The following is a 24,500-nucleotide window of genomic DNA, read 5'->3' as shown; positions in this document are numbered from 1 at the left end:
CTTCAGCTAGTCCACGTGTTCTCGGAAAGATCTGTGCAACCGCCTGTTTGTAAATGGAATAATGGTACATTTCACAGTAAAGCTGGCTGTGGAGTCCCAGGCGATACTGTGGAAGTTCTTCAAAGAGAGGGGTTATTTAGAATTTTGTTTTTAGTAAAGGAATCTGCTGCCTGGTGCTTTTTTTTTTTTTTTTTTTTTTTTTTGGTTTTCTTTTTCAGTTACACAAGCCAAACAATTTACTAAATCGGTAAAAACCCCTCCCTGCGCCCACCCTCCCCAAAATGGCCAGGCAGAATGTAGGCTACACCCCAACCCCATCATTTTAAGGCTGATCCCCACCCTGTGTTCTGGAAGACCTGGTTCTCAGCTGCAGGAAGAGCTGGTGTTCAGAAACACATTTCCCTGTTGGTACACTCGGCAGGAATAAATGGACCCTGTGTTGGAGCGGCTGCATGTGCCCACAGCACCCCGATCCTGGTCCAGGGAAGCAATTGCCCCACAAAATTGACAACTCCTTTCATTAAGCACTTTTAGCCTCTGCTGACTCACAGGTGTGAGATTATTTGCTTAGGCATTTTTATTACCACCAGGCCTTGACCTTTTTCAAATGATAAGGTTTCTAACTGCCCACTTCTCTCCCCAAATCATGCCAGAGACCTAATGTTCCTTGATATTACATACTGTTATCATCACCCTTATCGATCGGCTGTCTGTCATCATCCGTGAGTCCATAAAGCCTCCTTTATAAATGAAGTACAGTCCGTTCTGCTTCCACAGGGAAATATTTCACTGGCAGGAATATTTAAAATGCAAGACAGCCAGGAAGGACCCGCTCATCCGCACGTGAGGCTTGATTACTCATGGGAAAATGCAGACAGCTGAGCACCTGGACAATTAATGTTTGCTTTACTTCGTCTACTTAGTAACAATAAATTTGGAAATACTTAAAATAATGAATATTGCTATTAACAGTCCCCTATTACTATTAACTACGGCTGCTTCATTTTAGTACTGGTGCATCTGAATCCTGTGGGGGGCGCGGGGAAGCACATCTCCACCTCGCCGAGGAGGGCTTGTGGCCTTAGAGTTTGGCTTTGACTTGGTTGGCACTGGGGAGCCATTGAAGGTTGAGACCGTGAGCAACAGGAGCAAAATGCTGTATGAGGAGGACGAACCTGTTGGTGGGTGTGCAGGTGAGCTGACAGGGAGCCCCAGTGACCACAGCGACTCCAGGCTGAAGGGCAATGATTTGGCCATGAATTGATGGGTTCCCTGCAGCTCTGACACTGGCCATGAGAAGGGCAGGCCGGTATGTTTGGGCGGTGCTTCATCATTTTTAAACTAGCTTTACCTCTGTTCTGTCCGAGAGCCTCACAACAGCCTGCCCCAGGACCGCGATGCCTTGTGCGTGGGACTGGGCGTGAAAGCCGGGGGGTCCAGCCCCTCCGCGGACTGGACAGCTGGTCTGGGCACCGGCTAGAACAGGCCAGGTTTTGCTTGCAGCCCTCACAGGGGAACTGAACGCTGGCCAGCTGGAGCTTAGCTGGTCTGAAACGCCAGGGCGTAGGGCTAGGCAGAGGTGGTGGGTGTGGGGGCTCCTACCTCTGGGTCGGACGATCTTCCGGATGCAGAGATTGTCTGAGGATGCTTCCGTTCAGTGCAAGGATTTGCTTTCCTCCGCTAGGTGAGAACCCGACTTCTGTTAGCTCTCTGTGCCAGTATGGTTTTTTTAAACTCTTGATGAGCTGACGTCCCTGAATAATGCCCTGTGTGTAGTTTCCCCATCCGTGTCTCAGCTTATGCAGCTGGTTCATCTTCCTTTGTCTGGTCGTTGGATGGCTGGTGTTGGAGCCCCAGCCCGGAGCCCCTGCAGGTCTCAGGGGCACCCAGGGGAGTGGTCATAATTCACATCTTCCCTCCATGCAGGCATTTCTGCTTTGACGTTGCTCCCTCCTAACCAGTATAGGCATAGGAAACACGGGCGTCTTGTCCTCCCCTCTCCTCTAGCTGTGTTTTTGACTTTTCCTGTGTACTCACATGACTATAACAGCCTGGGGCAAGGACCCCGTGCTTCTGGAATGCAGTGGGTCTTTTCCCACTGTTTCCAGACCCTGCTGTACACCTATTGCTACACCCATCCCTTGGTCACTCCACAGAGCTTCTCCAGCCTTGCTACAGCCTCTGAGTCTTAACCAGGAAGCACCACCCACCTGGCCCTCCTTTGTTTGAGGAGCAAGCCTGAGCCCCAGGAGAAATCAGGGATGAGACCCTTGTTGACCACAGCATTGGGATACTGTCCATTGGGCATGGCTGTGGCGCTTGACAGGTGTCAGAAGGGGTGCATGTGCAGGGGAGGCAACTGGCCCCACACACGCCTTACATTCCCACTGTGCAGGTCCAGCCCTGTTCCTCAGGGGCATTCTGGTCGACTACCCCACAGCTTCGCAAAGGGGAACCAACTGGTAAATTCTGTCCCTGAATCAACATCCCCACCCAAGAGAGGATACACATAAGAGAGGATTTAGACGTTTGGTTGAGAAGAACTGGGGAGTGGGGGCGGGAGACCTGGTCTGGAGCAGGGGTGGAATAAACCAGATAAAAAATGATCTGATTAGAAGGTGAGGCATTAGGAAGAAAAATGGCAACAGCAGGGGCCATGAATAATTTAGGGAGACGATGATGGAGAGCAGGAGTTTGTGAGCTGTCTTCCCACACACACGCTCACTCACATCTGTCCAGAAGCAGCCCTTTCTTGCGATTCCATCAAGGCCTGACTCCATAGTTACTACTTACCTGCCTTCAAGAAACACCTCAACCTCTGTGAGCCGCAAGTTTCCCATTGTAAAATTGCAATCTGTAAACTGTCTGCCCTGACTGCTTTGCGGGCAGATGTGAGACAAGATGAGGTCAAGGCCTAGAAAGCCCTGAGCTCCTACACAAATACCTGGTTGCTGCTATTGTCCCCGTCCGTCCTTCCAGGGCAACGCCCGGCGTCTCCTTTGTATCTGAATGTTTCTTCAGTGGCAGCTGTACCGAGAGAGATGGGCTCAATCTCTCTGCTGATAGGACAATCTCAAGAAGTGATGTGAGCACCTACTGTGTGCTCAGGGTCACATGATGGGCCACGGCACCGAGAGTGGGGAAGACACCGGACACACTGTCAATCTTAGGGACTTGCAGCCTAGCCTGGGAGGGGAGGCTAACATTTGTGACAGAAGAACTACTAACGAAGCCAGCCTTGCTTGGGCGCAGTCGCATCCTCTCTGTCCCCAAATCGGTGTGACGAGAGTGCTTCAAAGGCTCGCCAGCAGAGAGACTCAGAGGAACCTGCCATCGATGTGAAAAGTGGCTTTATTGGGATCTACGTGGTGGGACCGCAGCAGAGGAGTTGGGGTTCTGTGGTCTGTAGTGGTTGAAAATGGAGTCCAGCTGCGAGAAAAGACCCAGAGTAACAGCTGAAACACAACGGAGGGGAGTTTTTATTTTCTCCCATCAAGAGTAGGCCTTGGGCTGCACAGGATCCCCAGGCAGCTCCATGGTCCCCAGAGAGTCAGGATCCTTCTTTTTGCTTTACCATCTTTAATATTTGCCTCATGGCTACAGGCTGGCTCCTGGAATGCCAGCTGTCACACCCACATTCTAAAAGGAGGAAAGCACAAGGTTACGCCTTGTAACCAACTACGCAAGTATGCTCATCCTTGAAGAACTTTCCATCTGCTGCTGACTTATGCTTACAATTCATCGAATATCTCTGTGCCGGAAAGCCTAAAAAAAAGGTGCTCTTTCAGCCAGATACATTTCTGCCGGTTGCTAAGAAAGGAAGAGGGGACAGATAGTAGAGGGCAGCTAGCAGTTTCTGCCTCGCTTTCTACAGCGACTCCTGCTAAGGAGTCAAATGCAGAGGATATGCAGTTTCTAGACGTAAAATCATATGACCTCTGTCTCATGTGTGGCTGCATGAAGAGCGCCTCATGATCCTTCAGAATCGCCTGCATAAGAATTAGCAGACACTAGCCCCACGGCTCCTTGGGCCCTTGGCCTCGGGCCTTCAGCTTGAGGTCTGTTTGGGCACCAGCTGAATATGCTTGTGGACACTGGGGGCCCCTCCCCATGGACTTGGGGCACCCCGCAGCTGCTAGTGCTGCATGTTGACAAAGCCTGTAGGACTGAGCTGGCCCTTGCAAGCTGGAGAGAGAATAATTTCAGTGCCTGTATATTAGAGGGGAAGAGAATAACTCATAAAATTAATTATTTGTCAGCCTAATTTGGAAAATTATTGGAACGTATATGCACATAATTCTGAAGTCTGTCAGGACACAGTGGGAACAGCAGGAAGCACCCGGGCTTCGGGAAGAATAAAGCTTCCGGCCAGCCCGCCTGATTTTTCCTCCTCCCTTCAGCCAAGCGGCAAGCCCGATCCATCAGGGGAAATGAGATGTAATTTGTCCTGACTTTAATAAGCTCTTTGGATTTAGCTCCTCTTGAGAAAGCATCGGAACGCCAGGGAGAGCTGGTGCGGCTCCCGCCACCATGAGGCGGTGGGTGACACGGTGGCCAGTCATTCTCAAAGAGAACCCAGGAACGTCCCAGCCTCAGCCTGGGGGACAGAGCCAAGCATGCACAGGTAGCCCGTGCTGGTGCCCACAGCAGACATGGAGTGACAGGCAAGCGTTGGCCCTGGGGGCAGGGAGCGCTTACCTGCTCCTGGGCACACAGGTTGGCTCTCGAGTGTATTTCCTTCACGGAAGCTCCGAAGGATGATAAGCAAGACATCCGTACCTTGAGTTCAACACAATGGGCTATCGATCCCTGAAGTAATTTGAACCTACTATTCACCTGTCACATGGCCCATTTTTCCTTTCAATCCCATTTATTATTGAGATCTATTTAAAGTGTCTGGTTCGTCTACTTGGGTTATTTGCATTATCAGTGTGGGCTAACACCTTGGACACGTGGGGATTCTTTAATATAAACTTTCTCACCACCATACCCCCCTTCATACGCCCCCCTCATCCACCATTCTGACATTATCCTGTCCGCCAATCCCATTGAATAGATCTTCTTAGCCGTGCCTCCATGACCTTTTTTGCTCTAGGCATTTTAAAATGCAACATATTAACTTACAGATCGAGCAGTGAAACTCTAAGACACTCCCAGCCACATGAACTTTCCAAGGGGATGAGAGGAAAGGCCCCTCCTGCCGCAGGAGCTGCGGCCTAAAATCCGGCGCACATGGAACCCGCTCGTCAAATTTCCATCGTGATTACCCAAAATGAAATGGAAAATAACTTAAATTGACTCAGGAATTTCTTTCAAGACGCTGTGGTAATCAGTATGCTTTCGGTTGCGAGTGGAAAAAGCCATGGTGCGTAAGTTCTGCATAACTAAACGCCCTGTATAATTACAAGCATTTTTCTTACTGCCACTGTCGACGTCAGCAGCTTTCCTATCATTTAGGAGGAGAGCACTGTAGTCATTTGAAGCGATGAAGGGTCCAAATCCAGCGCTGATGCAGTGTTTGGTTCCCAAATTCAGGTTTTGTTAAAAATGGTTCAGCTCCCCGGGAGAGCCCCATGCAGACGCAGTGTGACCGTGGAATTCTCAGGCGAGCCTGAGTGGGGAATCCTGCTGGAGCATGAGTGTGAGAGATGACCGCCAGATCCTAAAGTACACCCGTGTAGACGAGCAAACTTCCATCCGTTTCTTAACCGTGTTCACAAAGACGCAGATGCTGGTGTTTCCATAAAGGGTCGAAAGACAAATTATACTATAAATCATCATTTTGAGCACACCAAGGTTTTAATTTTTTCCTGGTTTTATTTCTTTATCATTTTTCTTCCTGTAACAGGTATTTTTGTGCTATAATGATTTATTCTGGTTTCAGAACATTACCTTCTAATGAAAGAGAAATATTTCATATTTAAAGAGAGATGGAAAAAACATTTGGTTATCCACATTTCTAAAACATTAGTAAAAGCTCCTAAATGTTCACTTGGGCTTTGAAAGGTTTTCTAAAGTAAGGATTATAAATGAACACTCTGTTTGCAAGCTCCATTCGGATCTCCTCTTGGGAAATTCTCAATGTGGCATAAATGACATTGCACAAAAGATTTGTTTCTCAATCCTTAAGACTTCCTAGACCTCAGGCTGTGCCTACAGAATAGGATAATGTTGCAGATTCTCCCAGAATCACCTACAACATTAAGTAAGAACTGTAGAAAATGACATGGGATGTTCCATCAGGAATAGGCTCAATTCAGTCTTTTAGAATTTTCAGGAAAGAAAAGGAAAGGACAGGAAACTAGCATTTTGGAGGAAGCCACTCTATACGAGTTTTCACAGGCCTCTGCTATGCACGAACACGCCATGCCTCACCTTGGTCATCCCCCTGGAGGTCGTGAGAGAGAGGCGTCCCTGCTCCTACTTCGCAGATAAAAATGGGAGCTCCAAGAGGTAACTAACTTGCCCAAAGTCACATAGCTGGAAAATGCTGGAATCTGTGCTGTTTTCATTCTGCATGTATCAAACATGGACAGAAATTACTTCCAGATTTCCAGTGCAGCTTGAATATAGGATAGAAAAGAAGCGAGATCTCATCTTACTTCTGTGCACACGGCAGGTGGATTTGCCGTAGTTGTGGATATTTTGGACTGCAGTGTACAATGGGAAATCTGACATTGAAACCCAGTACACACACACACACACACACACACACACACACACACACACGCAGCTGAAACAAAAGATTCATAGAACAATAGTCACCCTTACGCTGTGTGATGTTCTTTGGTATTTTCTATCCCATTTCACTCTGTTTCGTTCTCCCATTCTTTCACAAACACTGGCTGTGACCACTAAATGGATTTCCTGGTCTGCTAATGCATTTGTGACCTACAGTTTGAAGAAAACTGAATTCAAGCAACACAGGGTGCTTGGTTCAGCTGATGTGGCAACCCTTTCAGAAGAGGCTCCCACCGGCCTGTAGGATGCTTCAGGGTCCACAAGGGAGACACCACTGGAACCCATGATAAAACATCAAACAAGGTTCTGAGTGGGGTGTGAGAGGGATGACCGTCCCGGGCACAGAGCCAAGATCTGGGGGCTGGAGGAGGGTTCCAGCACCTAGATTTGTGCAGATGACCTCACGATCGAGGAGGGCTTCCCAGAGTAAGACCTGCCCTTCAGCTACCACTGGAAGACACAAGGAGAAATCACACCAGTCTTAAGATGCTGTGACCAGCGTATTATTTTGTCATGTACAGACTGGTCTTCCCTACAAGCCTGGGAACTCTTCGAGGGTGGGGGCTGTGTCCGATCTGTCTGATTTGTATGTGTATCCCCAAATCCAAGCACAATGCCTGAGATATAAACACGGCATAAATAGATGTCTGATTAAAGACAGATGCTTCTCGTTTCTTCTTCAGTCTCCAACGCTGTGCCAATTTCATCTCCATATTCAGCATGACGACCCCCCTTCCCTCCTGCTTCTTCTTTTCTCAGAAGCTCCAAGGAAAGCCCAGTGCCCTCCCGCTGTGCCCCCACACACTGTCCCTCCCTAGCCTAAAAACCAGTCGCAAATGTTTTCTTCCCGATGCCTGGCAAAAACATTGGGGAAAATAAGTTCAGAAACGGCTGCACAACGCTTTTAAAGTTTTAAAGTATTTTTTTTATTCAGGCCATTAAAAAAAGATACTCGAGCTTATTTGTCCAAGATTTGTTATCCTAATAATGTGTTAGGAATGTTTAATGCAGCGAGAACATTCAGGTGTATCAAAACCGCAAGAGCCATCACAACACAAGAACTCATCCGCAGCCTGTAACGATCTGGAATTAACGATAACACCCAACACACAAATTGTAATATATACATCCATGCAGCAATGTGGAGCCAGTAATTCTTCCAAATAATGAGCTTGCTTCTCCCCTATTTGAAAAGCAGAGACATTTAATTCTGTAGGATTGCCTGAAGAGCTAGATGCCCATGAATCCCCACTAAGCTCTGGATAGACGCTGCAGTCCTTAATATTCGAGATCATCTACTTTAAGGCTAATGAAAAACAGAGTGTGCAGTTGCGGTGAAGACATAAAGACCCGAGCGCCCCAGCGCAGCGCAGCAGGGGGCCCCTCCAGGAGCTGCTGCCCGGACGGCAGATCCATCCCCAGCAAACAGGTCCGCAGTGACGGGACTGTCTCCCAGGCAAGGTGGGTCCTGAACGGCCCCATGCCACGCTGCCCCCCGGCATCCTTGAGGGCCACAGGAGATGAACCATTTCTGCAGCAGCACGCTGACTTTCCGGGTTTATCTGCAACAGATAAGACAGTGCTACTTTACTGGATAAAAATTGTGTGGGGCGAAGAGTTGTAATTTCATCCTGTGCTAAGTTCAGCTGATTTCACAGCATCATCAGGGGCTGCCCAGCACTGTCAGCCTGGGTTTGCCCCTGTCCAATGGAGGTAAAAAACAATGTGCAGAAGTCAATCATTGTCCTAGCACAGAGGCCTGGACACCCATGGCCCCTGTCCCAGGAGGCCCCGTGAATTCCTACAGCGTCACTTCGTTCACCTTGTCTGACGTGTTGTGCATCTCCACACCGCCAGATAGCCCAGTTGTCAGTGCCGCTTCCTTTAGATTAACAATGACCATAAACCGATTCTGCCATTTACGTAGACTGAGTCACAGACGAATGGTAACGATGGCCTAGAATTTACTCAAGGGTGTCGCACGTAAGCTTTGCAGAGTCTGCATAATATTGTTAGAGCGCTCGCCTGAGAGACACTCTTTCAGCTGCAGAGAAAAGCACAGGAAAAGTGCTCACCCGGCATCATCTCAGATTCTGTGGGTTGTAAATAGCAGTACGTGTTCCTGGTAGAGAAGTGGGGAAAGAGGCTTGTGAGCATGGACCCGAGGAGAGCTGCGACCACAGTCTTAATCTCCCGGTGCAGACCACACATTTCCAGATCAAGCCAGATCACAATCCTGTGGAATCAGGTCTTGGCTGGATGCTGCCTGGGGCGCTGAGCTCAGCTCCAGGTGCCTCACTGTGAGGGGCTGTGGGTGAACCAAGGCTTCTCAGAGGAGGAAAGCAGGACAGAGTGGGCAATGCTCCCTAAATCCTGCCATACGGGAAACAGAAACAGCATGTCTCTTTGGCCAGTTGGAGTAAAGCCTAACTGGACATTTTTGTGATTTTCAAATAGTCTAATATGTGCGAGGGACAGTTTCCCCAGGAGACAGATGGGGGGTCACCGGGCACAAGTCATGGAAGGCGAGGTTTGAGCGGAGCATAAGGAAAAACCCTTTTACCAGGCATAGCTGAGGTGCAGGGTGACCTAGGGAGCAGAAACACTGTGGCTGAGAAGCTCTGAGAAGCGGTGCCCACAGGAGCTGAGGGGCTACCCGTCTGGGTGCTGTGGGTGAACCCCACAGCCTTGTCACCCACAGCCTTGGAGCGCCCTTGCATGTCCTACTCTAGTCCACACAACCCGATCTGCACCATCAGCAGGGTGCCTGGTCTGGCTGTGGCCTCCAGGAAGCTGCACAGAGGGTACATTCTGTATCAGAGCTCTGGTTATCATCAGGTCATAGAACAGAACCATGGTGTTGAGTTGAGTGCATGCCCTTGAGTCTGTGTCCGTGCCCAGCTACAGTGTCAGGCACTGCTCAGGCAATAATTTTCCAACCACATTTCACCTGGTGATTCCTACTTACACTTAAAGATTTGGCTCCGGAACGGTCTCATCCGTAGAGTCTTCCTGAGGGAAATCTGCGTTGACCTTCCTAGTAGCACTTCTTACATGGAATTACAAATGTCTGCTTACCCCACTAGACTCTAAGCTCCATGAAGGCAGGACCCACAAACCTATATTCACCACGTAAACACAAAGGAAGGACCTGATCTGATCAGAGGGGCCCCAATACACATATGGATACATGCACACATACACACGCACACGCACATATATGTGTGCACACACACATGCATACTCACATAGACGTATACACATGCATGTGGACTTACGCATTAGCATGCCCTCACCAGAGATAAAGCTGGCATCTCTGTGTGTAACTGAAAATCTGAAGCCTAAATAAGAAGCCTTCCAGCACATTAGAATAACCCTTCTATATTGAACTGGTGTGTTTTACTGTATCATCAGTTCGTGGGATCACATCACCGTGTTTCCAGGGAGGAAGGAATGCAAGTTTGCAAGCTCATTGAGATATTGCCTGTAGTAGGGAACCAATAGATTGTATCAAAAAAGAGCACTTAGGAGCTATGTAAACACATTACTGTGTGTGTGTATTAGAACAAAAATACAAACCTTCCTAATTTCCAAAACATATCCAAAAAGAGAGAAAATAAAGCAGACCACGTGGTGAAGCGTACACACAGAGACGTAGCAGTAAGCATGTGTGTAATTATAACGTGCATGTGACGTGTGTGTGACATGCAATATACAGAACTGAAGCCAAATTCATTGGTTATATCAATAAATGCAATGCACTTAACTAGCTTATAAAAACTAAAAAGGTTCCCAGATTGGCTGGCAAAGCAAAATCTACCATGATACTCGAGACGCAAGATACCCAAAAGGAAGAGATTTACAAAGGTAAAAAGTAAAGAGATGTAGAAAAGGTACACAGACAAATACGAATGAAGGAAAGCAGGGGACTTAGTCTTGATTTCTGACCCATAGATCGCATATATTAAAAAAAAAAAAAAAGACAGACGTTATAATGCCAGAAGCTGCAGTTCACCGTGAAGTAACAACATCCATTCACGGACCCAGGAACACAGTGGCAACCTGTGTAAAGCAGAAACTGCACATGCAAAGGGAACAGAGAGACACTAACGAAAGGAGACGTTGACGTGTCTCTCAGCCCCAGGCAGATGTAGACGGAGAGTAAAACCAGTCACAGTACAGAATACTGAAATGATGTGATAAACCAGGTAGAACTTCCGTATCAATTGTGAACCCTGGCAAGAGAGAATGCACCTTGTTCTGCAAGGGGACGGGGAGCATTTATGAAAATCGAGCGTGTCTCGGGCCACGAAAAATCCCAGACGACTTCAGGGAATGCAAAGAGCATATCAAAGAAGCCAAGTTACAAACTGGCGTTTCACTCTATGGGTATTGATGCAAAAATGCCCCAAAATTATCAAACAAAACTCAACAGCCTGTGAAAAAGTACTAGATCGTCTCCAAGTGGGGTTTAATCCAAGAATGCGGTTTGACAATATTCAACACTCCTCCATGGTAAAAAGATGTCATAAAACAGGAATTCATACATATCTACTCAGTATGATAAACGGCACAGGTACCTCAGCCCCCGAGTCCATTTTCTGTGTTCACGTAATGAGAAGGCACCGCAGGTGCTCCTGCGAACGAGGACCAAAGGGCGGCCCACCGTCTCCACCCTCGAATGTCGCAGGGGAATTGTTCTCCAAAGCATAGAGAAGAGAAAGCAATCAGAGGCACTAGGGCCAAAGAGGAAGTACTAAAACTATCTCTACTTGCAGACAGTAAGATTTGGTATCTGGAAACTCTAAAAGAGCCCACGGAGAAACTACTGTCAACGATAAGAGATTTGTCAAACTAGCCCCTTACAAAATCCAACATAGGAAAACAGGAGACTCTTTGAGCACAAACAAAACACGCCTAGAAGTTACAATCAGAGAGAATACCCCGCTTACAACAGCAGAGTAACATCGGAAGAGAAAAGAAGGAAAAGAAATCTAGGGGTGAACGTAACAAGAAACGGCCAACTGCCAACATTTCTGAAAGTCATAAAAAGAGACACAAACGGACGGAGAGTCTCACCATGTTCTTGGGTGAGGAGGCTTACCGTCACAGTGATCGTGGTGCTCCCCACCTTAATTTAGAAATGTCCCATGGTTTCAATAAAAGCAGTATCAGAATCTTCTCCCTAGCTAGAGAAGTTCATTTTAAAAGTTCGTCCAGAAGAAAATGAACAAGAATGGCCAGGGAAATCCTGAATGGGATAAGCAATGAGGGCGGACTCGTCCTTTAGGAATGAAAATATATTACCAAGCTCTGTAATTAAAAGAGTGCAGTATCGGTTCAGGAAGGGAAGGTGGACGGAACAGAGTAGGAAATCCAGAAATGGACTCAGTTCCATCTGGAAATCCAGTAACAGTGAAAGCGGCGTCTCGTGTGACTAACCAAAGACAGACTTTTTGAAAAATAATACGGAAGTAAGTGGATTCCTCTATGGGAAAAGATGAAGCTGGATCCATGCCTGACACCGTATTCAAGGATGCATTCCAAATGGGTCAGGGAGATCCATATTAAACACAAGAAGTACTAGAGAAAAAAAAGAAAAAAAAACAGTGAATTCCCCTATAACCTGGAAGTGGGGAAAATTTCTCTCTCATTTAAAATCTAGAAGCAGTAAATGAAAAGAATTGGTGAATTTGACTACATAAAATTTTTAAATAGCTAAAAGATTCTGTATGCAAAAAAAAGAAAAAGTAAGGGGGGAAAAGATAAACAGCGGACAAATTATATCCCAGACAAGTTGTTATTAGCTGTTCATTAAACTCTATATGAAGCGTTTCTAAAACAGAGAAGTAAAAGACCAGTAAGCAAAAGAGAGAAGTTAAGAAATAAGAAAAGAGAATTAACACAAGTGCAAATGCCCCTTGGACACGCGAAAGGATGCTCACTTTCACCGATAATAAGAGGAACACAAAGTGAAGCTACACGGAGACGCCATTTCTCACCTATCATTTTGGCAAAAATGTGAAAATTTGACTCTGAGATGAGGCTTGAAACGGGCACACTCATTCACTGCTACTGGGAAAGCAACACGGTACAAATGCTGATAGGGCCATCAGTGCAAGTCGCTGGATGCCGCCGTCAGCGGGAGGACTTCCGATGAGGAGTGGGTACCCAGGGTCTCCAGGTATCTCCTCCCAAAATGCATGCGACTGACAAGGGGAAGGGGATAACTCTGCAGAGGGGAAACCTGGCAGCAGGGGGTGAAAGGGAACTTCCCCAGCAATGGAATGGGTCCAAATCGTGCACCACAGAGAAGACCCCCCCAAAGAAGAGAGCACCGCCTCTGAGCTCCTCCTGCCTAAGACGTGCAGCTGGAGCCTAGTCAAGAAGCAACATCAGACACAAACCGGGGGACAAGCTACACAGCAGAGTAGCCTGGAATATCCCGAAAAGCCCCAGCCATGGAAGTCAAGGAAGAATTGAGCAACAGCTCCAGGGGGAAGACAGAGGGACATGAAATTAAAAGCAGCACAGAATCTAAGTGGGCTCCTCACTGCCACAGAGGAGCCTACAGGAGAAACAGGAGAAACTGCAGATTAGATGCAGTTCTGACGTTCTGGGTTCTGTGGCTGCATTGTGGTCACGTGGTGAACGTCCTCGTTTCTGCGAATTACATGCCACGGATTTTGGGGGGTGAGAGGTGTACCTTGGTAGCTCACGATCAAACGGTTTTGGAAAGAAGTCTTTATATAATTTCAAATTATTTGTAAGTTTCACATATTTCAAAGTGAAAATTATCTGTCTCATTTAAAATATCACTAATTCCTTTTCATGTTCTACCCAAAACTGATAGAACTTCTGATGCTAATAACTGGCTAAACTGTCTAACCCTCCAACCTGTAGGAACTTATTCCAATGAGACACTTACCAACACATGGGAAGATGGGAGGCCCATACAGGAGACTGTCCATCACAGCCCTGGAAGTTCCATGAGGACCAGACCTACCGAAATGTCCATCACCAAGGTCCTGTGGGGGACAAAGCCTGGCTCGTAAACCATAACACAGCTGTCCGGAAGGAACATGGGCATCCCTAGAATAGCCCCTGCAGGGAAGAGGGGAGCACGAAACAGAAATCAGGCTTCTCTTCAACTTTGAGATGTGTATCTACTTTATTTGTTTACGAAACTAAATTGACCTTAAGACATTTATAAAGAAATTCTAGGGGCACCTGTGGCTCAGTCAGTTAATCGTCTCCCTTCGGCTCAGGTCATGATCTCAGGGTCCTGGAATTGAGTCCCGTGTTGGGCTCCCTGCTCAGTGGGGAGTCTGCTTCTCCCTGTCACTCTCCCTCTGTGTTTTCCTTCTCTCGCTCTCTCAAATAAATAAAATTTTTTAAAAAATTCTAAAAAATCGAAGGCAAAATTTTAAAAAATCAACACAAGCATATATCGAATTGGCACACCCAAACAGAAAGTGATTACTTCAAGTCACTTTAGACCATGATCATTTGACTGTGCGTCCCTAGCAGGATATCCTCCAGGCACAAAAACAAAAACTGGGCGGGAAAAAAGTCCTAAAACTGTTTTCAGCAGTCATGTGGTGGTGATGGTGTTGGGTTTACATTTTTAGGCAATTGCATGAGAGTTATGAGGTAAAGCAAATAAGGTATTATGTTGTCGATGTTATTGGGAACTGAGATTTTTGCCAAAGTTGAAACTCTGAATTTGAATTGGTAGTATAATGACTTTATCTTAAAAAAAAATTTTTTTTAAAGGTCTAGAAATTGGAACCAACCCAGTAGCACTGAGCTTCTCAGTAACCACAAAAATAAACAGGCTTTCTTGGATAAGTAAATGGATGATTCCAGGTCAGGTTTCTAGCAGGTAATGTATAAGATGAGCCTGCAAGATCTTAGCCTCTCAAAAGCAAAGAAACTACCAAACACCAGGGAGGGCTTGTCAGAAAGACTCATGCCCACCTGGAGAGACTCCCGCTAGTTAAAGATGGAAACCTATGAAAATCAATACCGCTAATAATTGCAATGAAGTGAAATGCTTCAAATACATTTCAGTTCTTGGATTCATAACAGTATTGTTTTTAAGCCTCAATGGTCACCTTTGGAGAATGTAACAGAAACGATTATATGCTGAATTTGTATAAACCTTCCCAATCAAAACTCTCAAGATGTATAGTGAGATCCTTGACCTTGACTGGTGAACATCATGGTTTCAATATCTGGGTTTATTCTTGAGATGGCTCTGTTCAGACAGTGTGCAGACTTTTAACCTCTTCAAATACGTGGAAGTTACCATTGACGAGAAAGTATTTGCACAAGTAGCTGGTCACATGTTTGAAGATTATTTATTACCTTTTCCCCCATTAGGAGAAACTTCTTCCTTGCCATTAACTGGAATGCGGATAATTCAACTCCTTAAATGGCATTTTATGGGTATAATGTTCCTTTAGGTTAACAGCTCTTCCTTTTATTTCCTTGACAGACACAATGTTGAACTTTTTTTGTGATGAAGTGAATGGTTTGGATTCTGAGCAAATGTTTTTCATATCAAGTATTTCAAAATAATGGGTGTTTCTATGAATCTATACAGATGCTGCTGTCAGTCTTAATATTTTGCCTTCAGAGTTCAAGCAGTGACTCCTTAGAATTATAAAATCGACCCTATTATCGCAAGTGCACAGTTAACTCCATAATCAAGCCGACTATCTGCTTTGACCCCGTTGGGGTCAGGGTGCCTCCACAAGGTCTCGGTAGTTCTCAACCACTCAGGTGCTCAGAAATGTCAGTTAGCGGGATGCCTGAGTGGCTCAGTCGGTTAAGCGTCTGCCTCCGGTTCAGTCGTGATCCCAGGGTCCTGGGGTGGAGCCCCACATTGGGCTCCCCGCTTAGCAGGGAGTCTGCTTGTGCATTCTCTCTCTCTCCCTCTGCCCCTCGCCCCAGCTCATGTGCTTGCATGCTCGCTCTCTCTCTCTAAAATAAATAAATAAATCTTAAAAAAAAAAATAGGACACAGAAGTTCCCATTTTCAAGTAATGCTATTAGAACGCATGTCAGGTGGCCCAGAGACAAACTTAGTCCAGATCATTAAATCTGAAAAGTCTCCATCACAGGTGGATAAATACTGATCACTCTAACCTCACCTGACATGTAGCATTATCTTCAATCCCTCAAAAGAAATTCTTTTGTCAAAAAGGATGCCATTTTTTTTTTGTCTTTCACAAAACAGCAACAAAAAAAGGTCTTGGATATTATTAGATTTACCATTCCGATAGCATCATTTAATGAGGAGTCTGAGGCCACAGGCCACCTCTTACAGAGCAGAACTTCTCTGTGAATAAAACAATGGATTTCTTGAATCTGAGGCTTTTCAGATTGAATTTTGCAGTAGAATCTTTATATCGTTCTGTTGGCTTTGGTATACAAAACTTACAACTGTGTTCTTTGACACCTTATTTATTCTCAATATCCATTTAGCTTTTGGCCATTTCCTCCTTCCTAGTGTGTCTGTGTGGAATATACTTCGGTGCCCCTGTCCCACAGTGGCTCTGGGGGGCCCGTCCATCCCCAGCGCTGGCACAGGGCCTGCTTAGGGCTCACTGCTGTGACCCCCCCCCCAGGAACTGCCCTCTGCCTCAGCCAGCCCCCGCCCCAGGCCAGCCTGTGGCTAGTGGTGCTGCTGTGGGCATGGAAAAACCCAGTCCCTCGGCCTCAGGTGAGGGCAACTGGAAGGGCTCAGCGAGGCCTCGCCAGCTGCCCTCCTGCAGAGCATCTTCTCCTGCGCTGTCCTGGCCTCCTCACTTCCTTCTGGGTGTGTCACCTGAGCCCCCGTAGAGATGATACGGGAAATGCGTCACAAACAGGATGCTCAGTCTAACACAGGTGCGCATTTTTACAACATAGGTACCATCCTCAGCATTTCTTTTGGAGGAGTCAATCGGAACGTTTTGCTTTAATAATCTTCCAACTAAGTTTGTCCCTGGTGGTCTGACATGTCATCCACACAGCTCCTCACAGTGTTATTCCAGAGGGGCACCTCTCCTATCTGCCGTACCCCACTGGTCGGCAAGATGAATGATTCGAGTGTTGGCCTTAGCTCCCAAGAGCAGGACGTTGTAACCAGCTTCTTGTGCTCGATCTGATACAGATGTAACCAAACTCACTGTTCATTATGCTGGGTAAGTTTTCTCTATAAATACAAAATAGAATCAATAATACAGACATAAAAATTTTAAATAGACATTTTTATATTTAAATATAAAGCACATACAGTGGACTGTGGGCCTTAATGACTTCAGCAATCAACTTTTCAAAAAGTTTTGGTTGCGTGCATTCTTAAGTTTTTCAAATGAATTGAGTTGAAAAATCCCAAAAAAGGAAGCATGCACTAGGCAATATTGACACTTCATTTCTATTTGATTAAACACCTAAAATTCTGAAAAATTCATGACCTATAAATATTAATTATGTACTCTCTGATCCCAAATATTTCAAAAAGTGAATTATTTGAGGCTGTAAAACTCTGTAGTCCTCTTTAATGAGTTGATTTATTTAGGAAGCTTATTATTTTAAAACATTTTTATATTTCTAAAACCAAGGATGCGTTTTGAAATCCATCAAGAATCAGATCTTGCTGAATTTACGTGACTAGCCAGGAAGAGAGGAAGGGAAAGAGGAAGAAGGAAATTTTAAAAAATCATTTTTTGAGGAGCACCTAACACCAGGAAATAAGAATAATCCCACACGCCCTCTATGTATGACTGGATGGAAATGCTGGCAAATTAATTGAAAAAAAAATCCATACACACTTAGCAGCAACAACAAAATCCACTGATAATAAGCAACTTGCAATGAACATAAAAGTGAACTTGAGAGGATGGGCCGGTGGGGATGTCGGGGAGGGCGCCGTGCGCTTTGCTGCCTGGGGACCTCCCTGCAGGTGTTCCAAGGAGAGTGGGGACAAGGACTGGATTCAGAAAGCGTGGCAAAGTCACGGCTAGTTTTGTGTTTTAAATAGACTTTATTTTTTAGAGTGGTTTTAAGTTCACAGCAAAACAGAGCGTAGGGTGCAAAGATTTCCCGTGTACCCCACACCCATCTCCAGCACAGCACCCCCCACCATCAGCATCCCCCAGCAGAGGGGTGCATCTGTGACAGTCCATGAACTCCAGCAACACGTCACTGGCACCCACAATCCGTAGTTCACATGGGGGTTCACTCTCGGTGTCGTATGCCCTGTGGGTTTTGACAAAAGTGTAATGACATGTGTCCATTATGACACCATATGCAATAGTTCCACTGCCCTAAAAATCCTCTTTGCTCCTCCTGTCCCCCTCTGTCCCCTCCCCTGACAGCCACTGATAGACTACCCCCATAGTTTTGCTTTTTCCAGAATGAACTCTAGTTGGAATCACACAGTATGAAGCCTTTTTTAGATTGGCTTCCTCCACTTAGTGATATGCAATGTGTAGGTAAAGTTTTCAAATGTAATTTAACAGTTGTAAATTTTTCGGTGGCTGTGAACAGCGGTTGATGACAACGAAGAATTGACAGACATCAGTAACTCTGGTGCTGGTGTAACCCATCGGAGGCACCTGGCGGGGCCTCCCTGCCGTGCGGTGCCTCCTCCGGGGCCACTCCAAGAAGTCCCACTTTTGGCCTCTGCTTTATCCTGGCCACAGACTTTCCTGTAACGGATCAATTCCTGTTTATAAAACTGCTCGTGTGGTTTCTCCGTCCACGCACCGTAGTTGTCGGGTGCCTGTGGGTGCTGGGAGCTCATGACAGAGCTCCTCGTCCTTGGCTGTGAGAGGAAGACAGGATTTCAGCTGTGTTCAATTCAAGACAGAGAGCATCCTAGGATCAGTGCAGGGGGAATTATCTAGAAAAAATTGATTTTTTTTTTTTTTTGGAGCAATGAAAACCACAAAAGAGCGTAACACCTGTCCCTTCAGTTAGGGACAAGGAAAGAACCACACTTTAAATGCTAATTATCTGGGGAGAAAAATGTCCCTGGAGGCCTTATTTGGAGCAGCGGGAGGTCCCTGCTTCCCTAAGCTCTCCTGTGAAGACTGCAGAGAAGTCCCACCCAGGAGCGAGGCCCTGGCCTTTCCTCACAAGAGGAGGGTTCCATGGCCCTCAGTAATTAAGGCCTTTCACCCTCCGTGGGAAGCACCGTCGACAAGGATTTTCTGGCTGTAGCTCTTTCTCTCACTCTAAGAAATTTTTAATTCCATCGTCCATATGTGTATGAGTCATTTCCGATGACAATAATTAGGGCGACAAGAAGCTAAAGGATGGCTAGGACAACTGGTGATTTTTTGGATGATGCTCCGGGTGGGCAAGAGAAAAAATCAGGCTCCAGAACCTCCTTCCTGGGACTTTGGGAAGGACCGTGCATCCGGCTCCGTGAGCTTTGGTGCAAGGATGCAACAGGCAGAGCCCTTCTTACCTCCTGATTTTACGTGACCCCAGGTAATGAGAAGAGAGGACAGAACTGCCTTCCTGACTAGGTCAGCCCAGCTCCCCGCGGAGTGTTTTGCTGAGGCTTTGGTGGGCGAGGAGACGCGCTGACGTGAGGATGAACAGCCCGACCCAGGAGAGCACGAGCCTCTCAGCATGCCCATTATGTTGCACCAAAGCAAAGCAGAGACATGCAAGACGTCCCCTTAGAACACTAGGAAATCATTGCTTAATTTAATTTACGCAAAATGCCAATTTTTACAAGTGTGGTCTTATCTAGAGAATATCACAGTGTTGGATGAGAACGTTTTATGGAATACTAGAGTCAGTAACGGGGCCCTCGAGTCCCCAGAACGAAGCCTGCAGAGAGCGATGCATTCCTCTATCTCCGAGAACGTGGCTTCTGGGAGAAAAAGCCAAATACTTCAGAGTCTCCTCCCAGTCGCCCCAAGTACTTTTCTTCCGTCTCCCTGAGACAGTTGGAGGTTTAAGACAAGCAGCGTTCTCTTGTATGTCACGGCGCTGCGGTCCTGGACGGGTGGCTCCTCAGTCCACTGGTGGCTGGGCTGGGCTGGTGGCTGGGAGCAGAGGGGGTGACCATGGATCCACTCACATGTCGGGGCCTCAGCAGGGAAAGCTACAAGGCTGGGCTCCCCTGGGACTGCAAGGTGGTGTCAGGGTCCTGGACTTCTTACGGGGCTGCTCGGGGCGCTCCCAGAGAGGCTGGTCCTGGAGAGTAGAAGCTTCGGTCTCAGTAAGGCCCGGGTGCTGCTCTGCCAGTGGGAGTATTTGCGGAGCCCGCGTTCAAGGTGCCCAGATCCAGACATCACCTCTCGGTGCGAGAAAAGCACCAAAGAACTTGCAGCAGTTTTTACAAGTCAGATTCCCTGTGATATAATTTACAGAAAGTGATAGAAACTCCCCCTTGTTAGTGTACAGTTGTATATGTTTTGATAAACACGCCACCCACAACCACAACCATGATGAGACAGACGATCTCTGTCACCCCCAAGCCCCCGCCGTGCTGCCCTCTGTACTCCCGAGGGGTTATATTTTCAGGGTGTATTTTTTTCTGTTCTTTTATTTGTAAGCTTTGTGTGTCTTTGCCTTAAAAGTGAGATTCTTTTAAACACCACACTGTTGGGTCCTGCTTTTCATCCGATAGCCCATATTTTATGGGTATGTATACTGTTTACATGTTATGTGGCTTGACAAATGAGGTTAAAATCTATCATCTTGCCAATTGTTTTCTATTTGATCCCCCCCCCCTTTTTTTTCCTTTTCTGTTCCTTTTGCCTGCCTGCTTTGGGATTAATTAGGTATTCTTATATTTACATATTTTCCCCACTCTTGTCTTATTTTAGATCTCTTTTCCAGACTCGTTTAGTGATTGCTCTGGAGTTTATAATATACATCCTTAATGAATCACAGTTTATCTTGAAGTTACCACATGCGTGATGTATGAGCCCCGTCAGGTCCTCCGGGGCCTCCTCCCCGTCTCTCGGGCTGTCAGGACCCCCCATTTCACACATGCCCATGCTACCAGTCCTGATGGAATGCTACCTTTGTTGCTTTAAACAGTCAACTATATTTGAGAATGAGTCAAAAATAAGAAAAGAAATATATTCTGCCTACTGTCATCTTACCTATTTCTGGAAATCACTCATTTCTCTGCATAGGTCTGCAGCTCGGCTGTGCGTCTGATAGCACATTCCTCTAGCGTTCTTCACAGCACAGGGGTGCCGGGGGTGAATTCTCTCTGTCTCTGTCTTCCTGAAAATGCCTTTATGATGCTTTCCTGGGACAAGAACCCTGGGACCCTAGATTTTCCCATCAGTACTTGAAACATAACACTCCGCTGCTCCTAGCTCACTTGGCTTCCGACGAGAAGGCCCTTGTAATTCGCTCCTGTGAGTCTCCGCAGTATTGAACTTGTCTGGCATCGGCAGCCTCCGCACACTGCATCCTCCGCTGCTGGCCCCCAGTCAGCCGCGAGCACGTCATTAGGAATTTTAGCTGAGTTTTCTCTACCCCGCTGTACGATGTCCCCCATCCTCTCTCCTGCTCCATCGTGGGTGAGCCGGCACTCACATGCTCTCCCCTCCAAGAAGCCCATCTTCTCTCAACATTCCAGACTACTCAGTGGCCCTGTTCACCTCTGCTTTCCTACGGGCTCAAGAGAAGTTCAGATTTTGCAGTGAGTTCAACTTCTTCATGTTCTCAGACGTGACGTTCTTCCCGGTGTTCTGTATGCGAGGCATTGTGAACCCCCTGGCCATTCTCTTTAATCCGCAAATGCAGAGTGGGGAAACGGACCATTCGCTCAGTGACTTGTGGAGGCAGGGACCCAGGAATATCGCAGCTGGAGTCCAGAGCAGACGGGAGAAGAGCGTGACTTGAAGAGTACACTTGAGGGGCTTGGGGGAATTTAATGCTTTTTTCACTTCTGCCTAACAAGATGAGCTTTTGAAGAAGAGAATAATGAGAGGCTTCGTCCTCTTTAACAGGACCATGCTCTGTCCCCTTGTGCTCTGTGCCAGGAGACTCTTGTCTTTATTTATTTACCTGGATCCAAAGGATCCATTTGGCTTCTGTGTCTTATTTTTGAAATAAGCCCCTAAAGAACAAGGACTTTCTTTTGCAGAAAGTTGGATGTCACCGCCAGTGGGCTTGTCCCTTCCTTCGAAGCCGCGGAGGTCCTCGTCCTCCAACAGCTAGCCATGTCACATCACTGCCTTTTTCAAAACACTTTGGATTCCCCATTGCCTGCTGTGTACGTTATCAACCACTGTGTTTGGCATAGGAGACTGTGCCCAAAGCGACCCACCCGTGTCCTCAGCCCAACTGCCCCCGTGTGCCCCATGTCTAGCCATACTCACTGTTTTCTCACAGTACACCAGGGTTTTATAACACCAGGCCTTGCTCACTCTATCTTCCCAGTGGAGAAGGCCTTTTGCAAGGCCCTTCCCTCTTCAGACATCTGCCCTTTCTTCCAGACCTGGTCCAGGTGCCTCCCGACTGCAGCCTTCCGTCTTTCCTTTGGCAGAGTCGGCTGCTTTGTCCTGGGCGTCCACTGCTCCGGAGAGCGATGTGCCTGTTTCGGCTGCATGAGTATCTCCCCAAGATCGTGACTGCTGGAAGGCCATTTGGCAAGCGTATAGTGGTCAATGACAGAAAGACAAAATGGTGGTCCCTATTTAGCCTCCAAATGAATGAACTGTCCATATGGGAGGGGATGCTTTTTTTTTTTTTTTCCATATGAAGGATAAATGGGCTTGAAACATAGTGGTACCTAATGGAGGAGGGTGTCTCTCAGTGAAACCTTGCCTGGATCTCAAACACTGAGTAACTGAGAAACGAACCAGAGAAAGCTGTCATTAGCTATTTACCTGGAGATTCCTGGGAAAGCCTCACCCATGGGATGAGATGATCCGGTCCACTTTTCCGTCGATGTCTTAAAGAATTCTCCAGCAGAAAATGAGAAATAGCCCCAGTTCTTTTTCTTTGTAGTGCCACTATTAGCTTCCAGAAACATTCATCACACTTCCCTGTTCTCAATGCCGTAATGACCTGTGAATCATGAGTGGCAGCTAAGAGTTTCTTTTTCGTCTCTTCTCCCTACTGTGCCTCCTACCGTTTGTTTTGCTGTCTTCTGTGACCGCCTTGGAACAGTGCCTACTGCACCCCCACAGAATGTGCAGACAGAAGCTGTGAATTCCACAACCATCCAGTTCTTCTGGAACCCTCCACCTCAGCAGTTCATCAACGGCATCAACCAGGGATACAAGGTACACAGTCTTAGTTCAGAGCCCTGGGTGGCCATCCTGGTGTGTCATGGTCTTGTGACCAATGAGAAGGCTGCCCACTCCTCATTTCATGGAGAACCCATTGCATCAAGTTACCAAGTGTGTTAGCTTTGGTGGTGGTGGGAGGGCACCATTTATCCAAGGTCTTATCTGCTCTGCTGGTTCAGAAACTTAAAATAATAGTTTTCAAGTGGATGGTTCATACATAACAGAGCAATTTCTTTTGAAAAGAGCCATCCATTTTTAAATGAGCAGTGGAAAACCTATCTCGGTTGATTGGAATCAGCATTTGTACAAACCACATCTTCCTGGAGAAGAGTCCTCTCACAAGAGCTCAGACTGAGAACAAAGGGCGCTAGATACAAGGGAATGATATTTCTCTCCGGTAAAGATATTTACTCTCTCCCCACCTCAATTTCAGGGAGAGTTCTGTTCATAGAACCAAGACCAGTGAATTCAGGGCACCTACCTGGCCTGAATTAGAGGCAGAGATTCCCACTATCCAACCTCCCTCTGTCCTTCGCTACCAGAATGTTACCCTCATAGCTGTATTTGGATGCAGTCTCCAAAAGTGTAGTCTATCCTGCCTTCGAGATCAGCTTCTGGTTGGACTTGGGATCCCGTCTTGATGTAACCTACAGCATAGTCACTAATGGTCTGCAAGAGCAGGTGAACTCAGGGAAGATCTTTATGGAGAAAGGACTCCATGTGGTCTGCTTGAATTCTTGGTAATTTCAGATTCAAAGAGTATTATTTCCTAAGACACATGGTTCACTTTTATTCCCCATTTGGATTCAACTTACAAAAACACTTTTTTGTTTTCACTAGAAAGGCAGATGTAGCTAGAAATTTGCCCTGCCTTTTCTTTTCCTTTTTGATTCCCCAGAGGAATCTACACTCAGAAGCTTTTTTGAAAGAAAGTCATATTGATCAACCAAGATGATTTTGCCTCCTTGACTTTCCTGTCAAGTCTTATTGGCAAGACCAGAGCATTCACTCGATGGCTCAGTGTCGGTTTGATCTATATAAATACGCTTTGTGTCCCACAGCATGTCGACCTTCAAACCTAATTAACCCTGGAAATGTTTGGTGTCAAAGGAATTAAAAGTCACACTCATACATAATGTTGCCCAAACGTTAAAACAACTTCCCTTGGAATGTTTGCATATGTACTATATTTCTTCAAAATTGTAATCGACCTCCTAAAATTCTTTTCAGAAACCTAGTGTGACATAAATCGTAAATAATTAAGATTCGTTCCCATTGAATCAGGGGCTTCTTTTTGAGGCAGAGTAGGTTCTTATCTGGAAGAAAATATCTGTGTTCATGTTTCATTGACATTCGTGTTTATGTTTCATTGTACTGATTAAGTCAAATAAAGATGGCGTTGTCTTTATTGCCTAGTGTTAAAACACATTACGCTGTGAAACATCTTTAAGTGAAGAGAAAGTGAAGGTTTGAGGAGTGTCTATTATT

At 46.4% G+C, this 24,500-nt stretch overlaps 1 protein-coding gene across 4 annotated transcripts in view; it reads left to right on the top strand.

The window, feature by feature from the left end:
• SDK1 (sidekick cell adhesion molecule 1) overlaps positions 1 to 24,500 on the top strand; it is an 876,890-nt gene that overhangs the window by 683,732 nt on the left and 168,658 nt on the right. For all 4 annotated transcript variants that reach the window (XM_048224631.2, XM_057314981.1, XM_057314983.1 and 1 more), the window contains one exon: positions 22,891 to 23,006. In XM_048224631.2, the coding sequence (XP_048080588.1) occupies positions 22,891 to 23,006 (116 nt within the window). The remainder of the gene's footprint in view (positions 1 to 22,890; positions 23,007 to 24,500) is intronic.

The sequence above is a fragment of the Ursus arctos genome, unplaced genomic scaffold, assembly GCF_023065955.2.
Source record: "Ursus arctos isolate Adak ecotype North America unplaced genomic scaffold, UrsArc2.0 scaffold_2, whole genome shotgun sequence".
Lineage (NCBI taxonomy): Eukaryota > Metazoa > Chordata > Mammalia > Carnivora > Ursidae > Ursus > Ursus arctos.
Note: the sequence above shows the minus strand (reverse complement) of the source record. Positions and strands in the feature narration are given on the sequence as shown.